General features: G+C 48.7%; 2 protein-coding genes and 1 long non-coding RNA gene across 3 annotated transcripts in view; 2 read left to right on the top strand and 1 right to left on the bottom strand.

Moving 5' to 3' along the window:
* LOC140422543 (uncharacterized) overlaps positions 1-25765 on the bottom strand; it is a 39588-nt gene that overhangs the window by 4550 nt on the left and 9273 nt on the right. The gene's annotated exons all lie outside the window — the stretch shown is intronic.
* Positions 242-11739, top strand: LOC140422557 (uncharacterized). Its single transcript, XR_011947523.1, has 2 exons — positions 242-527; positions 6739-11739. It is a non-coding gene; the product is annotated as an uncharacterized lncRNA (long non-coding RNA).
* On the top strand, positions 1648-11739 carry LOC140422564 (uncharacterized; the record flags this gene model as incomplete). Its single annotated transcript, XM_072507577.1, has 1 exon — positions 1648-11739. A coding segment is annotated over one exon (1197 nt), but the record flags the coding sequence as incomplete, so codon positions are not given.

Below are 25765 nucleotides of genomic sequence, written 5' to 3'. Positions count from 1 at the left end.
CTTCCCAGATGTTACCCAGAGGAGGAAGTTTCAGTCTGCAACTCTTCATCCAACTTCAGCACTGTGACGTCACAACGGAGCGCTGCCGGAATCAGCCAATAGGAATCACACTGCTCCACGGTGACGTCACCGGGTTACAGTGCGTTGGACCGTCGCGCGGGCGCGGACACGGAAGCCCCGCCCCCTCCCATTGTTCCCCCCGCCCCTCTTCCTCCCCCCCCCCCGTCACTCTAACCCTCCTGGAGACAAGGTTTCCAGTCAACCGGCTGACGGCTCCGGCCAGAGCGAGAAGCCGCCCTGCAATCTCCCCCCTCCCCGGACCGAAACTGCGCATGTCCAAGGGAGCGGGCAAGCTGCGCAGGTGCGGGGAAGTGGCCGCTCCCTGACCTTCCCGCTGAGGTGTTGACCAATGGAACGAGGTGGAGGACCGGAAGGATTCTGGTCCTCCAGCCAATCAGCGCGCGGGCTTTGGGCGAATGCGGATTGAGCTTCACGCAGACTGAAACATCCTCCTGTCTCCAACATCTGTGAGTAAAACACTTTCTTTTCTCCCCCTTTCCATTTCTCATTCTGACCTTCAATTGGTCACTTGCAGCAACTGAAGGGAAAGGAAGTGAATCCAGGGAGGGTGCAGACTCTGCAAAGCTTGGCCCAGGTCTCTCTCTCTGAAAGACATTGACATCCTTTGCTCCCTCAGCTTGACACATTTATTTGGCTAAAAGGATGGTCTCTTTCCCAATGTTCACAATTAAAGGGCTGCTTTCCCCAGGAGATGGCTGACGTTTATAGGGACAGTAAATTAATATCGGACAGAGATACGTCTAGTGTTGTTATTTGGTACAAATTCAATGTATTATTTATTGTTTTGTAATAAAGTACATTTATTAGTATTTCTAGCTTTGTAATATATTACTGTAGCTACGTTATATATCCCCATTCAGGAGTCATTACAACACAGAAGGAATCCATTTGATAACTCAAGTCCATATCGACTCTCTGTCAGCCCATCCCCTCTCTATCCCTAATCCACTGCATGTTTATGTCCTTCAGACGTCCATTCAGTTTCATTCCCACCATCTCTTCCCCACATTCCCCTGTGTCTCTGATTAAGTAATGCAGTCTGTATTGCACACGTTTCTTTCATCCAATAATCAGCTGCGAGCCTACATGAAAATTTTCAGGTCCCTTTTTACTGGACAGGAAGCAGTGATCTTGGATCTGTCAATCAGCCCGAATCAGGACCGTCAGGAGAGTTGGGAAGGTGATTATTTGATACAGCAGAGTGAGAATGGAGGGAGAATGTGTGGGGTGGAGATTTACAGCTTTTCACTAAATGAGAGAGGAAAGAATGTTCCAGTGAAACTAGAATTGTCTGTTCTGAATTTCTATTCTGGACTGACAGTGATGTCTTTTGTAATCTCCTTTCACAGGATATTAGAAGAGGAGGAATTATAGACAGAAATCTCACATCAAACATCAAGTTAACATCTGGCAGAGTCTGTCAATTCATCAGGATCTCCGTATGATCGGCCTTTGAATCTTGAAGGAGAAATTATTCTCTATTCTGTCTGCTTCAGAAGGCTTTAAACATCAGTGTGACTGGAAAAGTACCAAGACACACACACCCGAGTGAGAGTGTTCCAGTGAACTGACTGTGGAAAGAGCTTTAACCAGTTACACAGACTGAGAAAACATTTCACCATTCACGGCGGAGAGAGACTGTACACATGTTCTGTGTGTCATCAAGGATTGAACCTGGAGAAATACAAGGTCACCTGCACCAAGAAACCATGGAAATGTGGGGACTGTGGGAAGGGATTCCGTACCCCTTCTGCACTGGAAACTCATCGACGCAGTCACACTGGGGAGAGGCCATTCAGCTGCATTGACTGTGGAAAAGGATTCACTCAGTCATCCCACCTGCAGACACACCAGCGAGTTCACAATGGCGAGAGGCCATTCACCTGCTCTGACTGTGGCAAGGGATTCAGTGTTTCATCCCACCTGAAGACACACCAGCGAATTCATACTGGGGAAAGGCCGTTCACCTGCTCCGAGTGCGGGAAGGGACTCAGTGATGCATCCGCCATGTGGAAGCACCGGAGAGTTCATGCCAGGGAGAAGCCGTTCAGCTGCTCCGAGTGCGGGAAGAGATTCAGTAATTCAACCGCCCTGCAGAAGCACCAGCGAGTTCACTCCGGGGAGAAGCCTTTCACCTGCTCTGAGTGTGGGAAGGGATTCGCCCACTTATCCAGCCTGCAGATTCACCGGAGGGATCACACAGGGGAATGGTCATTCACTTGCTCGGAGTGTGGGAAGGGATTCACTCATTCATCTGCCCTGCAGAGGCACCAGCGAGTTCACACCAGGGAGAAGCCGTTCACCTGCTCCGAGTGTGGGAAGGGATTCAGTGATGCATCCACACTGCGCAGGCACCGACGAGTTCACACCGGGGAGAGACCGTTCACCTGCTCTGTGTGTGGGAAGGGATTCACTCAGTCATCCAGCCTGGTGCAACACCATGTCACTCACACGAATGAGAGACCCTTTAAATGCTCTGACTGTGGGATTGCTTTCAAGAGCTCTGTGGAACTGATGTCCCACCAGCGCAGTCACACTGAGGAGAGACCGTTCAGCTGCACTCACTGTGCAAAAAGATTTAGAACATCGTCCAACCTGCGGAGACACCAGCGAGTTCACACCGGGGAGAGACCATTTACCTGCTCTGAGTGTGGGAAGGGATTCACTCAGTCATCCCATCTGCTGAGACATCAGAGAATTCACAAGGTTTTACAGGGGTTGGATTCTGCTGTTATTGCTGCTGTTAATCACATCCAGAACTGAACCATGTTCATTCTGACACTTGGTGAAGTGGGAGGATCGGAGGGTTTCTTTCTGCTGGACTGGCCGGTCTCACGACTTTGCTTCCAGTGGGCTGATGCTCTCTGAGCCTGGGAGAGCACATTCCCACTGAGATGGTCATCAAAAGCTGATGCAGAACATTTATTTTATGCTGGATAGTAAATAGTGTTTTCCCCCCACTACAGGTAGATTGAAAATAAATACATTTGTCTCTTTGAGAAGAATGCATCATCCAAGGTTAAAGAAGGAAGTTAAGGAATTAAATTGAAAGAATCTGAAAAGGTTAGTGTTCGCTTAAAGCTTGGATAGATTTTAAGAAGCAGCAAAAAACGACCAAAAAGATAATAAAGAAGCAAAAAGTAGAGTATGAGGGGAAACTAGCTCGGAATATAAAAATAGATAGTCAAGGTTTCTCCCAAGTATTTTTTTGTTAGAATCATATATGTGAAGACTAAACTTTTATTTGATCAAACGGAAGGAGGCGGCATGATTTGTACAATGGTTTTTTTCTATAAAGAAGGTCATAAGTTCATCTTAGTAGTGTCAACAAGCTGGCTTCGCCCAAAACGAATCCGCTGACCTGCATGGTTCCCGAGGAAGATCTGGATGAAGGTTTTGAACTGCAATCACTTTAATTGATGGGAGAAAACCTGGAAAGGAAACTCACTGGAAATGACATTAGAGAGGAAAAAAATAACTTCAGTCGTGAGCCTGGTAGTTTTGTTGGGGAACAAGCCGAGGAAGGAAAGCTACCCTTACTGACTCTCTCTGTCTCTCTCTGTCTCGCCTAAAATTCACCTGAGGAAGGAGCAGTGCTCCGAAAACTAGTGATTTGAAACAAACCGGTTGGACTTTAACCTGATGTTGTAAGACATCTTATTGTGCTCACCCCAGTCCAACGCCGGCATCTCCACATCTTGCCTAAAATTGTGTGTGGCTAGCAACCTGCAACCAGAGAACTCTCACCTGAGTGTAACTTGTCTGCATTTGAACCAGCAAAGCTGAGAACTATTGGTGAGAACTCCACAGACGTCCACTGGGACAAGTGTCCCACCTTCACATGGGAAACTCCAGATCGACAGCCTCGAGACCCTGCAAGCATTATCCTTTCATTTACAACACCCGTCCTCTGAAGCCCATCTCTGCACAGAGACTCTAAATGTTTGTCGTTTGTCTGTTTGTGTTTGTGTGCTGGAGGAATTCTTTAGGAAGAGATAGTTAGTTGTACTTCCCAGTTACAACTGTGAGTTAATCACTACTTGCAACTTGTTAAAAGTAGTTTGTTTATAGAAAGAAGTCTTGGTAAAAACTTTTATTTTGAGGATCGGGAGACAAAGTGAACAGTTTGCCATTTTGGTGAGTAAATTGAACTTTGAAATGAATGGTACGACCTGCGGAGTTGTGGGGCAAGATCATACACACACTCCTCCCATCCTGGTCGTATCAATTTGAAGAGGAAAGAGTAACAAAAGCTAACATTTGTCCTGTGGAGAGTGAGTCTGGGGAATTGATGGTGGAAAACAAAGAAATGGCAGAGGTTTTAAACAGGTATTTTGTGTCTATCGTCAGGGGAGTAGACTAAGAAAAATTCACAAAGATAATTGAAAACCAAGAGGTGATCGGGAGGGAGGGAAATAGAACAATCACCAGGGAAAATATGCCAGGAAAACTATTGAACTTAAAGGCTGACAAGTCCCCAGGACCGGGTGGCCTGCATCCGAGGGTTTTAAATGAAGTGGTGGCAAAGAGAGTAGATGCATTGGTTATAATCCCACAAAATTCCTCAGATTCTGGAATAGTACCAGTGGATTGGAAAATAGGACAGGAAGGAGGCAGAAAGTAGGAAACCATAGACCAGTTAGCCTTACGTGTGTGATAGGGAAAGTCCAGGAATCCATTATTAAGGAGGTTACAGTAGGATACTTAGAAAATCACAATGTGATCAGGCAGCGCCACCATGGCTTTGCGAAAGGGAAATTATGTACAACTAATCTGTTAGAGTTTGTTGACAGAGTAACATTCAAGGTGGATAAAGGGGAACCGGTAGATGTGACGGACTTCACTTTCCAAAATGCATTTGATACGGTGTCACATCAAAGGTCACTGCACAAGACAAGAGCTTATGGTGCAGAGTTGACATATTAGAACGAATAAAGGATTGGTTAGCTAACAGGAAGAAGAGAATCGGGATAAATAGATCTCCTTCTGATTGTCAAGCTGTAACTAGTGGAGTGATGCCGGGATCAGTGCCTCAAATGTTTACAATCTATGTCAATGAGTTAGATGAAGAGATCAAATATATGAAAGTTAAAATGAGCAGCGACACCAGGATAGAGAGGAAAGATGTCAACAGGAGGTGGAGATTCTGCAAATGGATGGGGCCAGGTTCAGTGAGTGGGCAGACATCTGGCAGATGGAGAATAACGGGAGTAAATGTGACCTTGTCTGTTTTGGCAGGAGGAATGGAAAAGCTGTATATTATTCAAATAGAGTGAGATTGCAGAACTCTGAGGTACAGAGGGATCTGGGTGTCCTGGTACAGGAATCACAAAAGCTTAGTGTGCAGGCACAGCAGGTGATTGGGAAGGGAAATGGAATATGGACATTTATTGCAAAGGGAAAGGATTATAAAAGAGGGGAGTTTCACTGCAGCTGTACAGGGCCTTGGTGAGACCACATCTGGAATACAGTGTACAGATTCAGTCTCCGTATTTGGGGGAAAAAAGACAGTTGCTCCCGAATCAGTTGAGCGAAGGTTCACTCACTCATTGCTGGGATGAGGGGCTGATTGGATGAAGAGGTTGAACAGGTTTTCCTTTAAAGACAGAGACGATGAATTTTTATTTTGTCTCCCCGAGGATGGTGAGACTCGAATTCTCTTCCCAGGCAGCAGTAAATCATTGGCTCACTGAATCTATTCAGTTCCACAGATTGTTGACAGACAAGTGAGTCCAGGGTTATGGGGGTGGGGAGCAGACAGGAAAGTGGAGCTGAGACCACAGTCAGATCAGCCATGATCTCATTGAATGGTGCAGCAGGCTTGAGGGGCCTACTCCTGCTCCTAAGTCCAATGTTCTTCTGTTGCTTCGCAAATGTCCATCAGGTCATCTTTCAGTCTTCTCTTTTCTAGAGAAAAGCAGCCCCAGCCTTTCCTGAGGGTGAAATGCCCTCAGTTCTGGTATTATTCTTGTGAATCTTTGTTGCACCTTCTCCAGAGCCTCTATTTCCTTTTCCTAAATGGAGATCACAGTTGTTGACGGTGCTCCCAGTGTAATCTAACCCTGGTTCGAAACAAGTTGAACACAACCTCCCTGCTTTACAATTCTATCCCTCGAGAATGGAGCCCTATATGTGGGCCCCACGCTTTAGGAAAGGTGTGATGTTCTCAGAGAGGGTGCGGAGGAGATTTCCGAGAATGGCACCGGGGATGAGGGACTTCAGTGAGTTGGAGAGACTGGAGCTGCTGAAATTATTCCCTTTGAATCAGAGCCGTGAGGACAGAGAGGGAGGCCATTCAGCCCATCGACTCAATGTCACATTTCTGCAGAGCCAACCAGTCAGTCCCGTTGCTGCATTCTATCTCTGCAGCCCCACAAAGTGAAATTGAGTGAGGGGTCGGAGAGAGAGTTCTCCTCCCCCTCAAGGTGTGGGCTGTAAAAACCCTGGGGGAAGCCCTACTTCGGGTTTTTTTGCTAATTAGTGAACATTAAATTAAATTCTGTGACTGGCTGTGGATTTATTTTGAATTTGATTGTTACACTTCTCCTGTTTTTATTCCTGTTGTGATTACGCTCTGGGTAAGGATGGTTGACAGGTGACAGGGTGGGAAATTGTGGTTTGGGTCTTCACTGACCAAATGTTTTATTGATCCGAAAGGTGTAAAAGGGACCAAACTCCAGCAAAAATCGAGCAGAGCTGAGAACAGACGACTTGCTGTGTGGGAACAGGGAGATAAACAGCTCCCAGCGGACAGAGAAAACGAGAGTGCCTGGAATCCTGGACAACACCTGGGTGTCAAGGCCACCATGTTTTCACTGCTTGGCATGGCAGGTCAAAGGAATCCTACGGCAAGTAACTCATCTCCTGATTCCCCAAAGCCTGTCCACCATCTACAGAGCACAAGTCAGGAGTGTAATGGAATACTCTCCACTTCCTGGATGAGTGCAGCTCCAACAACACTCAAGAAGCTCGACACCATCCAGGACAAAGCAGCCCGCTTGATTGCTCCCCCTTCCACAAATATTCCAACCCTCCACCACCGACGAACAGTGCCAACCATGTGTGCCATCTACAAGATGCGCTGCAGTAACTCACGAAGGTTCCTCAGACAGCACCTTCCAAACCCACAACCACTACCATCTAGATGGACAAGAGCAGCAGATACCTGGGAACCCCACCACCTGGGAGGTTCCGTCCCAAGTCACTCACCACCCTGACTTGGAAATAAATCACAGTTCCTTCACTGTTGCGGGGGCAACATCCTGGAACTGCCTCCCTAACAGCACTGTGGGTGTACCTACACCTCATGGACTGCAGCGGTTCAAGAAGACAACTCACCACCACCTTCTGAAGAGAAACTAGGGATCGACAATAAATGCTGGCCTAACCAGTGAAGCCCACATGCTGTAGATGAATTTTTTAAAATTGCTAACTCCCTGTACCGGGGACGGAGCGTGGGGAAGACAATTGTTTGAGAGTTTGATGTGACTTGCGTGGGGACAAATGGTTCAATGACAGGCTTTGCAATCGGTCCGTTCAAATGTTAGCTCAGCAATGATTGGGTGAAATCAGTCTCCATAGACTTTGTGATGCAATAAAGTATAAGAAGGGATTCCCCGAGCACAGAGATTAGTTGAGGTTTTACACATTCCACTGACTGGGACCATGGCATCTGGGGCAGAGCAGGGAGCATTTACCTGGAGATGGTGCTTCGACCCAGAGTGTAATGGTAATGCTGCTGCACTTTGATATTACTGCTCAGGATTTAGCATGTGTCAGCTCTTATTTATACTGAATAACATCTAACCACGGTCACCAATAAGGGTTATCACTAGGAATCATTTCAGACTTTGGGAAAGGGGGGAGTTAAGGGTCAATACATGTGGTAGTCTGTGTAGAGGTATTATGGTACCTGGTAATGCTGGAACACCATTGGTAGATATTGTATGTTTCCTATTGGTCAAGCTGTATGGTAGCTCCGCCCTGCAAGGCAGGGTATAAGAACCCGTGCCGCCCCAGCAGCCTTCATTCTGTACCTGAGCTGCTGGGGGAAACATCTAGCTTATTAAAGCCTTCAGTTGGACTACAACCTCGCTTTAGTGGTCATTGATCGTGCATCAATTTAATAAACTAGATTTAAAAGGATGAAGCTCCGAATCAAGCCGGAGTGTCTGCAACACAGCCCCCACGCGGCAAACTCAATGGCAACCTTCAAGCACTGGCTGGCGTGTTTTAAAGGATATCTCGGAACGGCCGAAAACACACCCACGGGAGAACAGAAATTGCAAGTCCTGCACTCGAAGGCGAGCCCGGAAATTTACACCCTCATCGAGGACGCGGACGATTTTCATGCAGCCATGGAGTTGCTAAAAGGACAGTATATTCGGCCGGTAAACCAAGTCTACGCCCGACATTTGCTAGCACCGAGGCGACTATTCGCTGGAAGAATTCTACCGTGCGCTCCTGGTGTTGGGGAGAAACAGCAGCTGCCCGCAAGTTTCGGCGAGCGATCACACAGGACTCTTGATCCGGGTGCTTTCGTGGCAGGTATGCTGTCCTCCCAAATCCGCTGGAAAAAGACACCCAAGGCCTCAAGGAGGCACGGGCCCTTGCAGGCTCCCTGGATGTGGCCTCCAGAAACACCCGCGCTTACGTTCCCGACCACGCAGCAGCCCCCTGGGCAGCGTGGAACCCCTCCGCAGCCGACCCCGAGACATCTCCCATCCCCCCCACAAGCTTGTGCTGCAAGGCGGCCTGGCAACCCCAGGGGGCCCCACTGCTACTTGTGCGGGCAGGCCAAGCACCCCCAGCAGCGCTGCCTGGCCCGCGCATCCACCTGCAAGGGATGCGGTAAAAAGGGCCACTTCGTGGTGGTATGTCAGGCCCGTGCGGTCTCCGGTGGCGAATGCGGACCTCCACCACAAACTTCTCCACGGTCCCCATGCGGCTAGCGGGCGCCACCATCTTCCTCCTCCAGGGCCACGTGCGGCACCTGGGTGCCGCCATCTTGTCCGGCAGACGCCACGTTCGATGGATGAGCTCCGCCATTTTGTGCACCCCCAGCCATGTGCGACCAATGGGAGCCGCCATCTTGGATGGACTCCCAGGACCCCAGCTCTGCTAACCGCACACCGCCCGAAGAGAACACTCAACTGCTGTGATTAGCCTCGGTGACCCTGGACCAGTCCCGGCCTCGAACACTCTCAACTGCTACAACAACAGTCCTAATCAACGGGCACGAGACATCCTGCTTAATCGGCTCTGGGGGCACGGAGAGCTTCATACACCCCGACACGGTAAGGCCCTGTTCTCTCCTCGTCCACCCCGTTAATCAAAAAATCTCCCTGGCCTCCGGTTCCCACTCAGTAGAGAAAAGGGTTTTGTGTAGCAAATCTCACGGTCCAGGGAAGAGAGTTTAAAAATTACCGGCTCTACGTCCTTCCCCACCTCTGCGTGGCCACACTCCTAGGTTTAGACTTCCAGTGTAATCTCCAAAGTCTGACTTTCAAATTCGGCGGCCCTATACCCGCCCCCCCCCCCCCCCCTTCACTGTCTGCGGCCTCGCGACCCTCAAGATCAGTCCGCCTTCCCTGTTTGCGAACCTCACCCCGGATTGCAAACCCGTCGTCACCAGGAGCAGTCGCTACAGTGCCCAGGACCGGACCTTCATCAGGTCAGAAGTCCAAAGGCTACTGAGGGAAGGAGTCATTGAAGCTAGCAACAGTCCCTGGAGAGCTCAAGTAGTGGTGGTAAAGACCGGGGAGAAGCATAGGATGGTCACCGACAACAGTCAGACCACCAACAGGTTTACGCAGCTGGACGCGTACCCTCTCCCCCGCATATCCGACCTGGTAAACAGGATCGCGCATTATAAGGTCTTCTCCACGGTGGATCTCCAGTCCACCTACCACCAGCTCCCCAGCCGCACTAGTGACTGCCTTCGGTGTCACTAACGGGGTCTCGGTCTTCCAGCGCGAGATGGACCGAATGATTGACCGGTACGGTTTACAGGCAACATTCCCGTATCTCGATAATGTCACCATCTGTGGCCACGACCAGCAGGACCACGACACCAACCTCCGAAAATTCCTCCAGACCGCAAAGATCCTTAACCTTACGTATAAGATCTTGCGGTGGAGGATCGAACACTCCACCTACAACTACGAGATCTTGTATCGTCCTGGGGAGCTAAACGAGCCTCCTGATGCCTTATCCCGTGGCACATGTGCCAACGCACAAGTGGACCGCCCCCGAGCCCTCCATGAGGACCTCTGCCACCCGGGGGGATCACTCGCTTTTTCCATTTTATCAAGACCTGCAACCTGCCCTACTCCATCGAGGAGGTCAGGACAGCCACCAGGGACTGCCAAATCTGCGCGGAGTGCAAACTGCACTTCTACCGGCCAGAGAAAGCGCACTCATTCGCCATCCCCTGCCCCGATATGACCGCAAACACCGTCATCAAGGCCCTCCATAGAATCTTTGCACTGTTCGGGTTCCCCGTACATACATCGTGATAGGGGGTCCTCCTTTATGAGCGACGAACTGCGTCAATTCCTGCTCAGCAAGGGCATCGCCGCGAGCAGGATGACCAGTTACAACCCCCGGGGTAACGGACAGGTAGAGAAGGGGAATGGAAAGGTCTGGAAGACCGTCCTACTGGCCCTACGGTCCACGAATCCCCCAGTCTCCCGCTGGCAAGAAGTCCTCCCGGATGCCCTCCACTCCATCTGGTCACTGCTTTGTACCATGGCCAACCAAACACCTCACTAACGTCTCCTTGTCTTCCCCAGGAAGTCCTCCTCTGGGACCTCGCTCCTGACCTGGCTGGCAGCTCCCGGACCCATCCTGCTCCGAAAACACGTGCGGGCGAACAAGTCGGACACGTTGGTCGAGAGGGTCCATCTTCTCCACGCTAACCCCCAGTACGCCTACATGGCGTACCCCGATGGCCGACAAGATACGGTCTCCCGACGAGACCTGGCGCCCGCCAGATCCCCAGGCACACCCCAGCCACCAGTCCCACCCTCCCTCCCACCGGTGCAACATACAGGAGGATCGGTCCTCCCGCCGGCCCCGTCTAGGCCCCCCCACCCACTAACGCACCCCGCAGATGCTCCCTTCCCAGGTAAACCGTTTTCCCCACCAGCGCCATCTAGGGGTGTTGAAGCTGCCACAGAGATCGAGGCCACGCTCCCGGAGTCACAGACGCCCGAGCCTCCACTGGCGTCACCACCAAAGCTTCGACGATCACAGAGGACGACCAGGGCCCCCGATCGACTGATTGCTTCATTTTAAAGTGTATATAGTTAATTGTGAATCTGTAAATAGTTACAAAATGCTGTACGGAGGTATTACGGTACCTCCATAACTATAATTTGTACCACGCTACCATGTTGTAATATCAAGCCACCACCCCCGCCGGACTCTTTTTTTTAACAGGGGTTGAATGTGGTAGTCTGTGTAGAGGTATTACGGTACCTGGCAATGCTGGAACTCCATTGGTAGAGATTGTATGTTTCCCATTGGTCAAGCTGTATGGTAGCTCTGCCCTGCAAGGTGGGGTATAAGAACCCGTGCCGCCCCAGCAGCCTTCTTTATGTACCTGAGCTGCTGGGGGAAACATCTAGCTTATTAAAGCCTTCAGTTGGACTACAACCTCACTTTAGTGGTCATTGATCATACATCATTACATACAAAGTAGGAACAGGAGCAGGCCATTCGGCCCTTCGAGCCTGCTCCACCATTCAATAAGATCAGGGATGATCTGATTGTGGTCCCAACTCCACTTTCCTTCCTCCACCCGTTCACTCCCTCGTCAATCAAGAATCCATCAAATTCTGCCTTTAAACATATTCACTGACCCTGCCCCTCCACTCTCTGGGGAAGAGAGATTCACAGACCCGCAGCCTTCAGGGGAAAAAAATATATTCAGCTGTGTCTTAAATGGGAAACCCCTTATTTTTAAACAGTGCCCCCCGAGTTCTAGTCTCTGCCACAAGGGGAAACATCCTCCCAGCATTCTCTCTGTCAATTCCACTCAGGATCTCATGTGTTCAAATAAGATCCTCTCTCATTCTTCTGAACTGCAATGGATTCAGGCCCAACCTGTCAAACCTTTCCTCAGAAGATAACCCCCTCATTCCAGGAATCCGGGGAGTTGATCTCCTCTGAACTGCTTCTAATGCAACTATCTCATTTCTGAAATAAGGAGACCCAAACTGTACACAGTGCTCCAAATATGGTCTCAAGGATTGGATTGGATTTGTTTATTGACACGTGGAGCAGTTCAACCGATCATTAAGTACATAAAATGAAAGAAAATACATAATAATAGGGCAACACAAGGTGCACAATGTAACTACATAGACACCAGCATCGGATGAAGCATACAGGGGTGTGGTGTTAATCAGGTCAGTCCATAAGAGGGTCGTTTAGGACTCTGGGGAAGAAACTGTTTTTGAGTCTGTCTGTGCGTGTTCTCAGACTTCTGTATCTCCTGCCCGATGGAAGCAGTTGGAAGAGTGAGTAAGCCGGGTGGGGGGGGTCTTTGATTGTGCTTCCCGCTTTCCCCAGGCAGCGGGAGGTGTAGATGGAGTCAATGGATGGGAGGCAGGTTCGTGTGATGGACTGGGCGGTGTTCACGACGCTCTGAAGTTTCTTGCGGTCTTGGGCCGAGCAGTTGCCATACCAGGCTGTGATGCAGCCAGAAAGAATGCACTCTGTGCTCCATCTGCAAAAGTTGGTAAGGGTTAATGTGGATATGCCAAATTAATTTAGTTTCCTGAGGAAGTATAGGTGCTGTTGGGCTTTCTTGGTGGTAGCGTCGACGTGGGTGGACCAGGACAGATTTTTGGTGATGTGTACCCCGAGGAATTTGAACCTGAAATAAGGCCCTGTACAACTGCAGCAAAACATCCCAACTTTTATATTCCAGTCCCTTTATAACAAACAACAATATTCCATTGGCTTTCCTAATCACTTGCTTTACCTGCAAAATAACTTCTTGAGGTTCCTGTATCAGGACACCCAGATCCCTCTGTACCTCAGAGTTCTGCAATCTCTCTCCAATTAAATAATGTTGTTTAATTTAATACTTCCTGTCAAAGTGGACAAGTTCACATATTCCCACCTTATGCTCCATCTGTCACTATTTTGTTCATTCACTTCACCTATTTGTAGTCCTTTGGAAACTCATTAAATCCACTTCACAAATTTCTTTCTGACCTGTATTTGTGTCATCAGCAAATTTAGCCGCCATACATTTAATCCCATCATCCAACTCATTAATGTAGATTGTAAATAGTTGAGGGCCCGGCACTGATCCTTGTGACACTCCACTTGTCACATCTTCCCAACCCAAACATGACCCATTTATACCTACACTAGCTAATCAATCCTCTATCCCTGCTGATATGCTGCTCCCCACACCATGAGCTCTTATTTTGTGCAGTGACCTTTGATGTGGCACCTTGGAAATATCTTCTGGAAATCTAAATAAACCACATCTTCAGGTTCCCCTTTATTGACATCCCGTGTTCCTTCCTCAAAGAACCTTGATAAATTTGTTAATCACGATTAATTCCCTGAACCCCATTTTCAAACATTGTGTGTCAAAAGAAAAATAAAATCTCACTTCCCCCTCTGGCTCCTTTACAGAAGGTACAGAAGAGGTTTACCAGGATGTTGCCTGGTATGGAGGGCTGTCTGAGGAGAGGTTGGATGAACTCGGCTTGTTCTCACTGGTTAACGACGGAGGTTGAGGGGCAACCTGATAGAAGTCTACAAAATTATGAGGGGCATGGACAGCACGGTAGCATTGTGGATAGCACAATTGCTTCACAGCTCCAGGGTCCCAGGTTTGATTCCGGCTTGGGTCACTGTCTGTGCGGAGTCTGCATATCCTCCCCGTGTGTGCGTGGGTTTCCTCCGGGTGCTCCGGTTTCCTCCCACAGTCCAAAGATGTGCAGGTTAGGTGGATTGACCATGATAAATTGCCCTTAGTGTCCAAAATTGCCCTTAGTGTTGGGTGGGGTTACTGGGTTATGGGGATAGGGTGGAGGTGTTGACCTTGGGTAGGGTGCTCTTTCCAAGAGCTGGTGCAGACTCGATGGGCCGAATGGCCTCCTTCTGCACTGTAAATTCTATGATATATGACAGAGTGGATTGTCAGAAGCATTTCCCAGGGTGGAAGAGTCAATTACTAGGGGACATTGGTTTAAGGTGCTAGGGGCAAAGTTTAGAGGAGATGTGCGAGAGCTTTTTGACACAGAGGATAGTGGGTGCCAGGAACTCGCTACCGGAGGAGGTGGTGGAAGCAGATACAATAGTGACATTTAAGGGACGTCTTGACAAATACATGAATAGGATGGGAATGGAGGGATACGGACCCAGGAAGTGTAGAAGATTTTAGATTAGATGGGCAGCATGGTCTTGGAGGGCCGAAAGGCCTGTTCCTGCGTTGTGCCACTCTTTGTTCTTTTTTTTTAACCAATTACCTTCGAGGCGCTCACTTTCTGCCACCCTTCTCACCCTCTTTCCCGAAAGTGAATTGATTTAATCAGAAAAAGACCAGAAAAAAATCGAATATTTTTAATGAAACAGAACGTGGGGCTGGTTTAGCGCAGTGGGCTAAACAGCTGGCTTGTAATGCAGAACAAGGCAGCGGCGCAGGTTCAATTCCCGTACCGGCCTCCCCGAACAGGCGCCGGAATGTGGCGACGAGGGGCTTTTCACAGTAACTTCATTGAAGCTTACTCGTGACGATTAGTGATTATTATTATTATTACATGGTTTGAAAAAAAAAAGCGGGAAGTGACTTGAGGATCAAAGGCAACCAGACTAAAAGAGTAACCAGAAGCAAAAGGAAGTGCATACTGTTTGGGATCCAAATGGTTTCTCTTTGATTCCCCTGTACCCTGTTCCCGTAACACAGGAGCACAGGATCACAAATCCATCAGCCCCGGTCCCCCTGCTTCCATACCTGATTTCCCAGTCAGTCCTCCAGCAACTTCCTGTCTATTAGTGCGACGCCCATGGCAGTTTCCCAACTGGGGCACAGGCCCCGTTATTCTCAGCTAAATTCGCTCTCAGCTCCTTCATTTGGCTGTCATTGTCATCGAATCCAGTTCAAAGAGAATGTGCAACCAGCCATACACGCAACAAGGCGACTACCAGCTGCAATAGAGCGACAGAAAGGTGCCTGACGCTCAAATGGGAACTCGAAACTTGTGTGGATTAGGATCTCTGCAAAGATCAGTAACTTCTATTTAAAAAAATAATTCCCAGTCAACAAATTAACGGATCACATGACAGGACTTCAAGTTTTATGACTTTTACTGCAACAAACAAACTAGAAGCAACTTTAACTAAACACCAATTTTAAAGGAAACCTAGTAATGACAAAGTTCAGGAGAGATTGTTGAGGGAGGGTGAACTCCAGCTCGACGATGCCATTAAAATGTGCCATGCCAGCGAGCTAGCTGCCCAGCAGATTAGCACTCTGCAAAGATCGGCGAGGCAGCCGACGTCATTAGTGTTGTGACGCTAAGGCAAAACCCGGTCCCAGCAGCGGTGGCCATTTTAAGTGACCGACCGAAACCACCATTTTATGCAAGCGATGCGGCAACAAGCATTTGAAAAGGTAGCGTCCAGCATTTGGAAAAATCTGCTCCAAATGCAAAGGCAAAAATCGCTTTGCTCAACAACTCTTCACCAGTAAAAAAAATCAGAACTACCAAAATCAATCAACATGGCTGAGGAGATAAATCTCAAAGACACATTCTTCATAGATCTGATTTCTAGTGATGATAAGAATAGTCACGGCATGCAAGCAGGAAAAGCTTTAAAGCAGATTTGCAGTAACAGTGATGCAAATGCAAGTGTGCAAAGAGATAACTGGACAGTTCCTCTGATGATTACTAAGACATTACCCAATGTTAAGCTCGACACGGGAGTGAGGACCAATCTTCTAAGTTTGTCGGATATCCAAGAAATGAAAATTAAACCACACGTTTTAAATAAAACAGTAGGATTACAACGGCAAGAGAATTAATACTCTGGGACCATGAGCTAGAGGTCAGTGTAAAGAATAAGGTTCATAAAGTGACGTTTTCCTTGTAGACGCTGAGCGTGAATCATTATTAGGAGTGGAAGCATGTGAAGCACTCGAGTTAGTTTTTAAAAGTCTACAGTGCAGACTGTGCTGTAACCAAAGTACATCAATGGATTCAATCCTCAGAGGATTTCCTGAACTATTTCAAGGATTTGGCTCTTTACCATTCACGTATCGAATCCAGTTAAAAGAGAGTGTGCAACCAGCCATACACGCAACAAGGCAACTACCATCTGCATTAAAGGGATGACTAAAAGATGAGCTCAAGAACAAAGAAAAATTGCAGGAACAGGCCCTTCGGCCCTCCCAGCCTGCGCGTATCCAGATCCTTTACCTAAACCCGTAAAGAACAAAGAAAAAAAAGAGAGAATGACAAATCTGGGTGTGATCAAACGAAGTGAAGAACCGATGGATATGGGTGAACTCCATGGTCTGCGTTAAGAAAAGAAATCATGACCTGAGAATCTGTGTGGATCCCAAAGATCTCAATTTAAACATCAGGGGCGAGATTCTCCGACCCCCCGCCGGGTCGGAGAATCGCCGGCGGCTGGCGTGAATCCCGCCCCTGCCGGTTGCCGAATTCTCCACCACCGGATATTCGGCGGGGGCGGGAATCGCGCCGCCCCGGCTGGCGCCCCCTCCCCCCCGCGATTCTCCGGCCCGGATGGGCCAAAGTCCCACCGCTAAAATGCCTGTCCCGCCAGCGTAGATTAAACCACCTACCTTACCGGCGGGACAAGGCGGCGCAGGCGGGCTCCGGGGTCCTGGGGGGGGGGGCGCGGGGCGATCTGGCCCCGGGGGGGTGCCCCTACGGTGGCCTGGCCCGCGATCGGGGCCCACCGATCCACGGGCGGGCCTGTGCCGTGGGGGCACTCTTTCCCTTCCGCCTTCGCCACGGTCTCCACCATGGCGGAGGCAGAAGAGACTCCCTCCGCTGCGCATGCGCGGGAATGCTGTCAGCGGCCGCTAACGTTCCCGCGCATGCGCCGCACGGAGATGTCATTTCCGCGCCAGCTGGCGGGGCACCAAAGGCCTTTTCCGCCAGCTGGCGGGGCGGAAATTCGTCCGGCGCCGACCTAGCCCCTCAAGGTTGGGGCTCGGCCCCCAAAGATGCGGAGCATTCCGCACCTTTCGGGCGGCGCGATACCCGACTGATTTGCGCCGTTTTGGGCGCCAGTCGGCGGACATCGCGCCGTTTCCGGAGAAATTCGCCCCAAGAGAGAGCATTATCCTATTCCGAAGAGAGAAGAAATCATGTATGAGATGTCAGGAGCGACATGTTTTAGCAAACTTGAGTTGCCATAAACCCTGTGCTGCATCAAGTTGGATAAGGAGAGCACAACGCTTTGCACCTTCAACACTCCATTCGGGTGATACTGTTTTCTCGGAACGCCATTTTGGTATTGTTTCAGCATCGGAAATTTTCCATAGGGCAATGGAACACGTCGTAGAAAGAATTTCAGGTGTCTGAGTGTATGTTGGCGATATTATCGTTTGGGGCTCACCAAGAGAAGAGCACAACAAAAGGCCGAGAAGCATCAAGAAGAAGGTTTTGAAGTTGAACCAAACCAAATGCCAGTTTGGTGTCGACAATGTCACATTCTTGGGAGATAAACGTTCTGCAAAAGGTATACAACCTGACCAAGAGAAGATAAAGGCGATCTTGAACAGGCCACATCCTCTCGACTAAAAAGGAGTCCTCAGGATGCTAGGTATGATAAATTTTGTAGAAAAATCCATTCCTAACCTCGCAGCAAAAACTTCATGCTTGAGGGAAATCATCAAGAAAGACACTGGCCGGGATTACACAGATCATAGAACATACGGTGCAGAAGGAGGGCATTTGGCCCATCGAGTCTGCACCGACCCACTAAAGCCCTCACTTCCACCCTATCCCCGTAACCCAATACCCCTCCTAACCTTTTTTCCTTTGGTCACTAAGGGCAATTTATCATGGCCAATCCACCTACCCTGCACATCTTTGGACTGTGGGAGGAAAACGGAGCACCCGGAGGAAACCCACGCAGACACGGGGAGGACGTGCAGACTCCGCACAGACAGTGGCACAGCCGGGAATCGAACCTGGGACCCTGGCGCTGTGAAGCCAAAGTCCTATCCACTTGTGCTACCGTGCTGCCCCATGGCACGGGCTCGGAGAATCGGCGTTCACGCTGAGACAACCCCCGACGTCGGGTCGCGAACCTCCAGCGACCGGAGAATCGCTGTCAGTCGCGCGCATGGTCGACGCAGCGCCGGTCGGGGGCCGTTGAAAGAGGCCCCCGCGGTGATTCTGCGCCGGCAACTGGCCGAGTTCCCCCCGGCAAGGTTCTAACATGGTTCTATCCGGCGGGCACACGGAGTCGCGCCTGGGGTGGCCGCCCTAGTGGGGGAGCGGGGGGGGGGATCTGTCACCGGGGTGGGGGGGGGGGGGGCCTCCAGGACGGCCAGGATCGCGATCGGGGGCCACCGATCGGCGGGCGCGCGTGGTCTGGGGGGGGGGGGGCCTATTTTTTCGGGGCAGGCCGGCAGTGCAGGGCCGCGTATCGGCAGCTGGAGTTCCGTGGAGAGCACTCTGGCGCCGTGCCGACCCCCTGTGGGCCACGGAATCGCTGGGCCAAGAGGCCCATTGATGCCGGCGTGAAACGCTCCAGTGTTTACGCCGGCGTCAACACTTGGCCGCCGTCTTGAAGAATCCCGGCCACTATGTGGTCTAATAGACATGAGCAAGAGTGGTGAATGTTACAGGAAGCATTGGCAACAGCTCCAGAGCTGACATTTCTTGATCCTACAAAGAAAACAAAAATATCAAAAGATGCGTCGAAAAATGGGTTGGGAGCAGTGTTATTGCAGCAAGACTATGATGAAAATTGGCTTCCAATTGCCTATGCTTCAAGGTCAATGACTGACACAGAGTGTAGATATACTCAGATAGAAAAGGTGCTTGGGCTTGCTAAACGGATGAAACAAATTTCATGATTAGGTATCTGGCCTACCGACATTCTTGGTGGAGACTGACCACAGACCATTTGTGGCGATAGTAAAGAAAAGTCTGAATGAGATGTCTCCAAGGCCAGTTTCTGCAGAACATTTTGTCCCACTGTGCGCTGGACGGAGTGAATATTTCAGGTGGCGGATGGGGTGTTGAACAAGCCGTTGCTTTGACTGAAACTGTTTCAGTTGAATGGGGAATGAACTATGTGAGAGTTAAAGGCAATACCAGGCTAAATTACATTGAATATGCAGCACAGAAACAGGCCATTCAGCCCCTCCAATCAATGCCAGTGTTATGCTCACTTCAGCCTCCTCCCTTGTTTTCCCATCTGACTCTATCAGTGTATCCATCTGTTCATTTCTCTCAGGGGTTTATCCAACTTCCCCTTAAATGTATCAATGTTATTGAGCTAAAACCACAGTGCAGATCCTGGACTGTTTTAGCTCAATATCACCTTGCTCAGCCCGTCCTGCTGCATTCTGGGCAGGTTTCAACTTGGCCATTTCCTGATCTTTAGCCTCCATCCTCTGTTCCTCACTATATCTACATTTATAAGTGTGTGTTGTTTCAACATTCCCCACCCTTATCTTGAGCATGGTTTATATGTTAAAATTCCACGTCTCAACCCAAGGTTTGAAAAACTGAAATGCTTAATCTTCAGAAAAAGTATTTAATTGGCTGAGGGGGTGAGAATGTTGTGTGATGCAAGTTCTTCACACAGAATGGGAATAAGGGCAGCACGGTAGCATTGTGGATAGAACAATTGCTTCACAGCGCCAGGGTCCCAGGTTCGATTCCCGGCTTGGGTCACTGTCTGTGCGGAGTCTGCACATCCTCCCCGTGTGTGCGTGGGTTTCCTCCGGGTGCTCCGGTTTCCTTCCACAGTCCAAAGATGTGCAGGTTAGGTGGATTGGCCATGCTAAATTGCCCTTAGTGTCCAAAATTGCCCTTAGTTGGGTGGGGTTACTGGGTTATGGGGATAGGGTGCTCTTTGGGCCGAATGGCCTCCTTCTGCACTGAAAATTCTATGAAAGAATCTACAGCACAAAACCAGGCCATTCAGTCCCTGTCATTTATACTGTACATGAACCTCCTCCCACTTTACTTCATTAAGCCCCAGCTTTCTTCCTCATGTTTTCATCCAGCTTCCCCTTACGGCCATCTGCACTGTTCACCTCAACCACTCTGTGTGGGAGCCAGTTCCATATTCTCACCACTCTGGGCGAAGTTTATTTTCTGAACTTTCTCGTTTCCCCTTTTCATGGTTGCCCAGTTTCTCAGCTCGATCTGCTGATCCTGGAATGGGGTAAAGGCCAGGGAAAGGATGAGGCAGTTGAGACTTCACATCACTTCCCCGAACACCATGGCTCAGTCAGTCTCACACTCTCGCCTCGGAATCTGAAGTTCGTGGGTTCAAGTCCCTGCTCCAGAAACCTGACTCCCCCGTAATCCAGGGCCGACTCTTTCAGTCAAAGAACAAAGAACAAAGAAATGTACAGCACAGGAACAGGCCCTTTGGCCCTCCAAGCCTGTGCCGACCATGCTGCCCGACTAAACTACAATCTTCTACACTTCCTGGGTCTGTATCCCTCTATTCCCATCCTATTCATGTATTTGTCAAGATGCCCCTTAAATGTCACTACCGTCCCTGCTTCCACCACCTCCTCCGGTAGCGAGTTCCAGTCTTCAGCTGCCAGGTTCCTGAGCTCCGGAATTCGCTCCCTTGACCCCCTCCACGTCTCTCTCCTCCTTGAACACAGCTTAAAACCTACCTTTTCCTCTCAGTGACATCAAGGACTTGAAAAACTGATACAAAGCTAGTTTATTTGAAATGTACCCAGGATATTAAACTCCATCCCAGATTATTAACAACATCAGAAACATACCTCAACGGTCAGAATGACCATGCCTCAGCACTGGATGTCATTAACAGCAGCAATAACAGCAGAATCCAATCCGATCAAACAGAAAATCACTGGTGTGTCAGGGGATTGTCAGGGAGTGAGTGATTCCCTTCCCACGCACATTTCATTCTAGCTGCTGAGACATCATGGCAATCACATTGATTAGAGACCTTGTAGATGTTCTGTTGTGGGTTTTAATTGTTTCAATGGAGGTTCAGTATATACAAGAGGAAGGCATTGATTGGATGGTTATATGAGCACATATAAAGAGAGACCAACTGACGTGGAGTGGTCAGGAGGTATATACCTGTAATATTTCACTCTGCAAATAAATCCAAACCAAATAAAGATTGACTCCTGTTTCTGCCCTCGCTGTAAGACTGACAGAATTATAACATGGATTCTGAAAATGCTTGTTTAGAAATATAGAAACTCAGGAAATAGGAAATGAAATGAAATGAAAATCACTTATTGTCACAAGTAGGCTTCAAATGAAGTTACTGTGAAAAGCCCCTAGTCGCCACATTCCGGCGCCTGTTCGGGGAGGCTGGTACGGGAATTGAATCGCGCTGCTGGCCTGCCTTGGTCTGCTTTAAAAGCCAGTGATTTAGCCCAGTGTGCTAAACCAGCCCCCTCCAATAAGGAGCAGGCCATTCAGCCCCTCAAGCCCGCTCCGCCACTCAATGTGATCAAGGCTAATCCTTTGACTCAATGCCACACCCCAGCGCTCTCGCCCCAATCCTTGACAACTTCAGACTCCGGAAAGCTACCTATTTCCCTCTTAAATCTATTCAGTGACTTCACCTCCAGTCTTCTGTGGTAGACAATTCCACAAGTTCACCACCCTGTGAGTGAAGAATTCTCTCCTCATCTCAGTCCTAAATGACCTGCCGGCTATCCTGAGTCTGTGAACCCATGTTGTAGACTTCCCAGCTCAAGGAATCATCATTCTCGCATCCAGACTTGTCAATTAGATCGCCTCTCATTCTTTTAAATTCCATTTGATACAGGCCGTCGACCCAATCTCTCCTCATACGGCAATCCCAGGAATCTCTCTCTGTCAAGTATATCCTCTCTTCAATAAGGAGACCGAAGCAGCAGACAGTACTGCAGGTGTGATCTCACCAAGGCCCTGTACAGCTGCTGTACGACATCCTTGCTCCTGTACTCCGGTCCTTTTGCAGCGAAGGCCAACATACCATTTGCCTTCCTAACTGCTTGCTGTACCTGCATGTTTGCTTTCTGCATCTGGTATACTGGGCCACCCAGGTCCCTTCGTATGTCAACATTTCTAATGCAGCTTTTATGTCCATTGACTTACATTCCCAAGTAAACATCACTAAAAGAGCCAAAAATAATTCAAAATGACCTTTCCCGCTGTGGGTGAGTCCACTCTAACCTCTCATCTTCAAATCCCCGCGCCACTAACCTCACCTTGGGTCTTATAAGTCCCATCTGGTTGGACCTTTTCTGTGCAGATCCATTGATGTGATGATGCTGGCTGACCCCTATCTGGGACCTCTGAACACACGCCAAACTCTGTCCAACTGCCTAACACTCTCTGTTTAGTCTCCCGTACGCCTTTATCCCCTCATTTGCCGGCAGCTACTAAGCCCTCTCGATCACGGGGACTTCAGCATTGCCCCAAACATATCCTTGGTGTAAAACCGACAATTCCCTGTCTGAAATGTTCCAGTTATTGAAATTACATTGAGTGGATGTCAAAGGAACAGACCAGAAACAGCTCCCTGAGGTTCTGAGGAGTCCCCAGTGGGCAGTCAGACTGAACTAAACACGGGTGGTATAAAACAAACAATACTCACCCCGGTATCTGCTGTCCACGGGGACTTTCCTTTAATCAGAGCCGTCAGTGGATCCTGTTCCTGACACCAGGTTGTTGTGGGACAAATGTCACTCGGAGTCTAGAGTTGGTTAAAGTTTGGGAATCTTTATTACAAACATGCAGAGAATACTTCAGCGAACTGAAACATCCCAAGTAGTTACAATAATACACGTTTATACACAGTACAGTTGCAGCTGGCTAGGCTGTTTTGTCTGTAAGTTAGTGGGAAAGTACAGGACGTAAAGGAAACAACTCGAAAACAGCTCACACGTATTGGCTAAAATGACTTCATCTCTCACAAAACACATCTAGGAAAACAATAGCCAGACCAGTAATCCAGAGACCCAGGGTAATTCAGTGGGGATCCAGGTTCGGCAGATGGTGAAATTTGAATTCATTTAAAATCTGGATTTAAAATTTATCGATGACCATGAAAGCATTGTCGATTGTTGCAAAAACCTATCTGCTTCATTGATGTCCTTTATCGAAGGAAATCTGCCATGCTGACCTGGCCTGGCCTACTTGGGACTTCAGACCCACAGCAATGTGGTTAACTGTTAATTCAGTTCAAGGGCAATTGCTGGCCTAGCCAGCGATTCTCAGATCCCATGAATGAAAAAACAAATAGCAGATGTGCAGGACAATGGTTCTGGTGTAAAATACAGAGAGCGAGAGAGACAGAGACAGGTTTCATGAATATAACTCAGTTTATAATGCATCTCAATCAGATTAACACTTTATTCCCCACATAACACTCGATGGGCTGAATGGCCTCCTTCTCAGCGCTAATGACTCTGTGCTCAAAAATGAACAATTTCAGCTGCTGCAGTCTCTCCAACTCACTGAAGTCCCTCATCCCCGGTGCCATTCTCGTAAATCTCCTCCGCACCCTCTCTGACAACTTCACATCTTTCCTGCAGTGAGGGGCCCACATACAGGGTTCCATTCTGGAGGGATAGAATTGAAAAGCAGGGAGGTTGTGTTCAACTTGTTTAGAGCCAGGGTTAGACTACACTGGGAGCACTGTCAATGTTTGTCATCTCCATTTAGAAAAAGGAAATAGAGGCTCTGGAGAAGGTGCAACAAAGATTCACAAGAATAATACCAGAACTGAGAGCATTTCACCCTCAGGAAAGGCTGGGGCTGCTTTTCTCTAGAAAAGAGAAGACTGAAGGGTGACCTGAGGGGGTTCAATAATCCAATAGGGATTTGATGAGAAACCTCTTTACCCAGCGAGTGGTGAGAATGTGGAACTCGCTACCACAGCGAGTGGTTGAGGTGAACAACATGAATACATTGAAGGGGAAGCTAGATACATACATGAGGGAGAAAGGAATAGAAGGAGATGCTGATGGGGGAGATGAAGAGGGGTGGGAGGAGGCTCATGTGGAGCATCAATACTGACAGAGACCAATTGAGCCGACTGGCCTGGCCCTGTGCTGTAGACTCAATGGAACAGAGACAAATGTATCTATTTTAGATCGACCCAGTGGTAGGAAAAACACTATTTACTGTCCAGGATGAAATAAATGTCCTTCATCAGCTTTTCTCAATCACTTCAGTGGAAATGTGCTCTCCCAGGCTCAAAGAGCATCAGCCCACTGGAATCAAAGTAGTGAGACCGGCCAGAATAGACCAATTGTATAGAACCTTGGTTAGACTGCAGCTGGAGTACTGTGTGCAGTTTTGGTGCCTTTGGTACCTTTACAGCAGGAAATATATTATTCCGTGTCTGCGTGGGTCTCACCCCCACAATCCAAAGATGTGCAGGCTAACGATATTGGAAAACAATAATTGAGTACTCTAAGCTTATAATAAAAAAAGGTGAAGTTATTATTGTCACAGAGGGAGGGCAATGAAGGTTCACCAGACTTATCCCGGGGATGGCAGGACTGTCCTATGAAGAGAGATTGGGGAAACTGGGACGGTATTCTCTCCAGATTTGAATAGTGAGAGGTGACCTAATTGGAATCTACAAAATATTTTAAGGAATAGAAAGGGAGATGCAGGTGACACAGTTTCAAAATAAGGGGGAAGCCACTTAGGACCGGTCTCGGAGGAGACATTTCTTTACTCAGAGGGTTGTGAATCTTTGGAATTCTCTACCCCAGAGGGCTGTGGGAGCTCAGTCACTGAGAGTGTTTAAAGCAGAGACTGACAGATTTCTAAATCCCAATAACACAAAGGGATATGGGGATAGTGTGGGGGAAAAGCATTGAAGTGGATGATCAGCCATGATCGTATTGAATGGTGGAGCAGGCTCGATGGGCTGAATGGCCAACTCCTGCTCTTATGTTCCAATGATTCAAAGGTAGGTAGGAAAATAAATTGTGAAGAGGATACAAGGAAACTACAAAGTGATATAGGTAGGTTAAGTGAATGGGAAAGGATCTGTCAAATGTGGAATAATGTGGGAAAATGAGAAATTGTCCATTTTGGCAAAAAGAATAAAAAGTTTATTATCTAAATGGTGAGAGATTGCAGAGCTCTGAGACTCAGAGGGATCTGGGTGTCCAAGAGCATGAATCACAAAAGGCGAGTATACAGGTACAGCAAGTAATTAGGAAAGCTAATAGAATGTTGTTTATTGTGAGGGGAATTGAATACAAAAGTAGGGAGGTTATGCTTCAGTTATACAGGACATTGGTGAGACCACATCTGGAGCACTGTGTACAGTATTGCTCTCATTGAAGGAATGATGTCAATGTGTTGGAAGCAGTTCAGAGAAGGTTTACTGGACTCATCCCTGGAATTGGAGGCTGGTCTTTTGAGGGAGCGACACAGTGACACACTGTGTAGCACTGCTGTTTCACAGCGCCAGGAAGCTGGGT

The sequence above is a fragment of the Scyliorhinus torazame genome, chromosome 5 (genome assembly GCF_047496885.1).
Source record: "Scyliorhinus torazame isolate Kashiwa2021f chromosome 5, sScyTor2.1, whole genome shotgun sequence".
In the NCBI taxonomy this organism is placed as follows: Eukaryota; Metazoa; Chordata; class Chondrichthyes; order Carcharhiniformes; family Scyliorhinidae; genus Scyliorhinus; species Scyliorhinus torazame.
The sequence above is the reverse complement of the archived record's forward strand: the minus strand, read 5'-3'. Positions and strand labels throughout refer to the sequence as shown.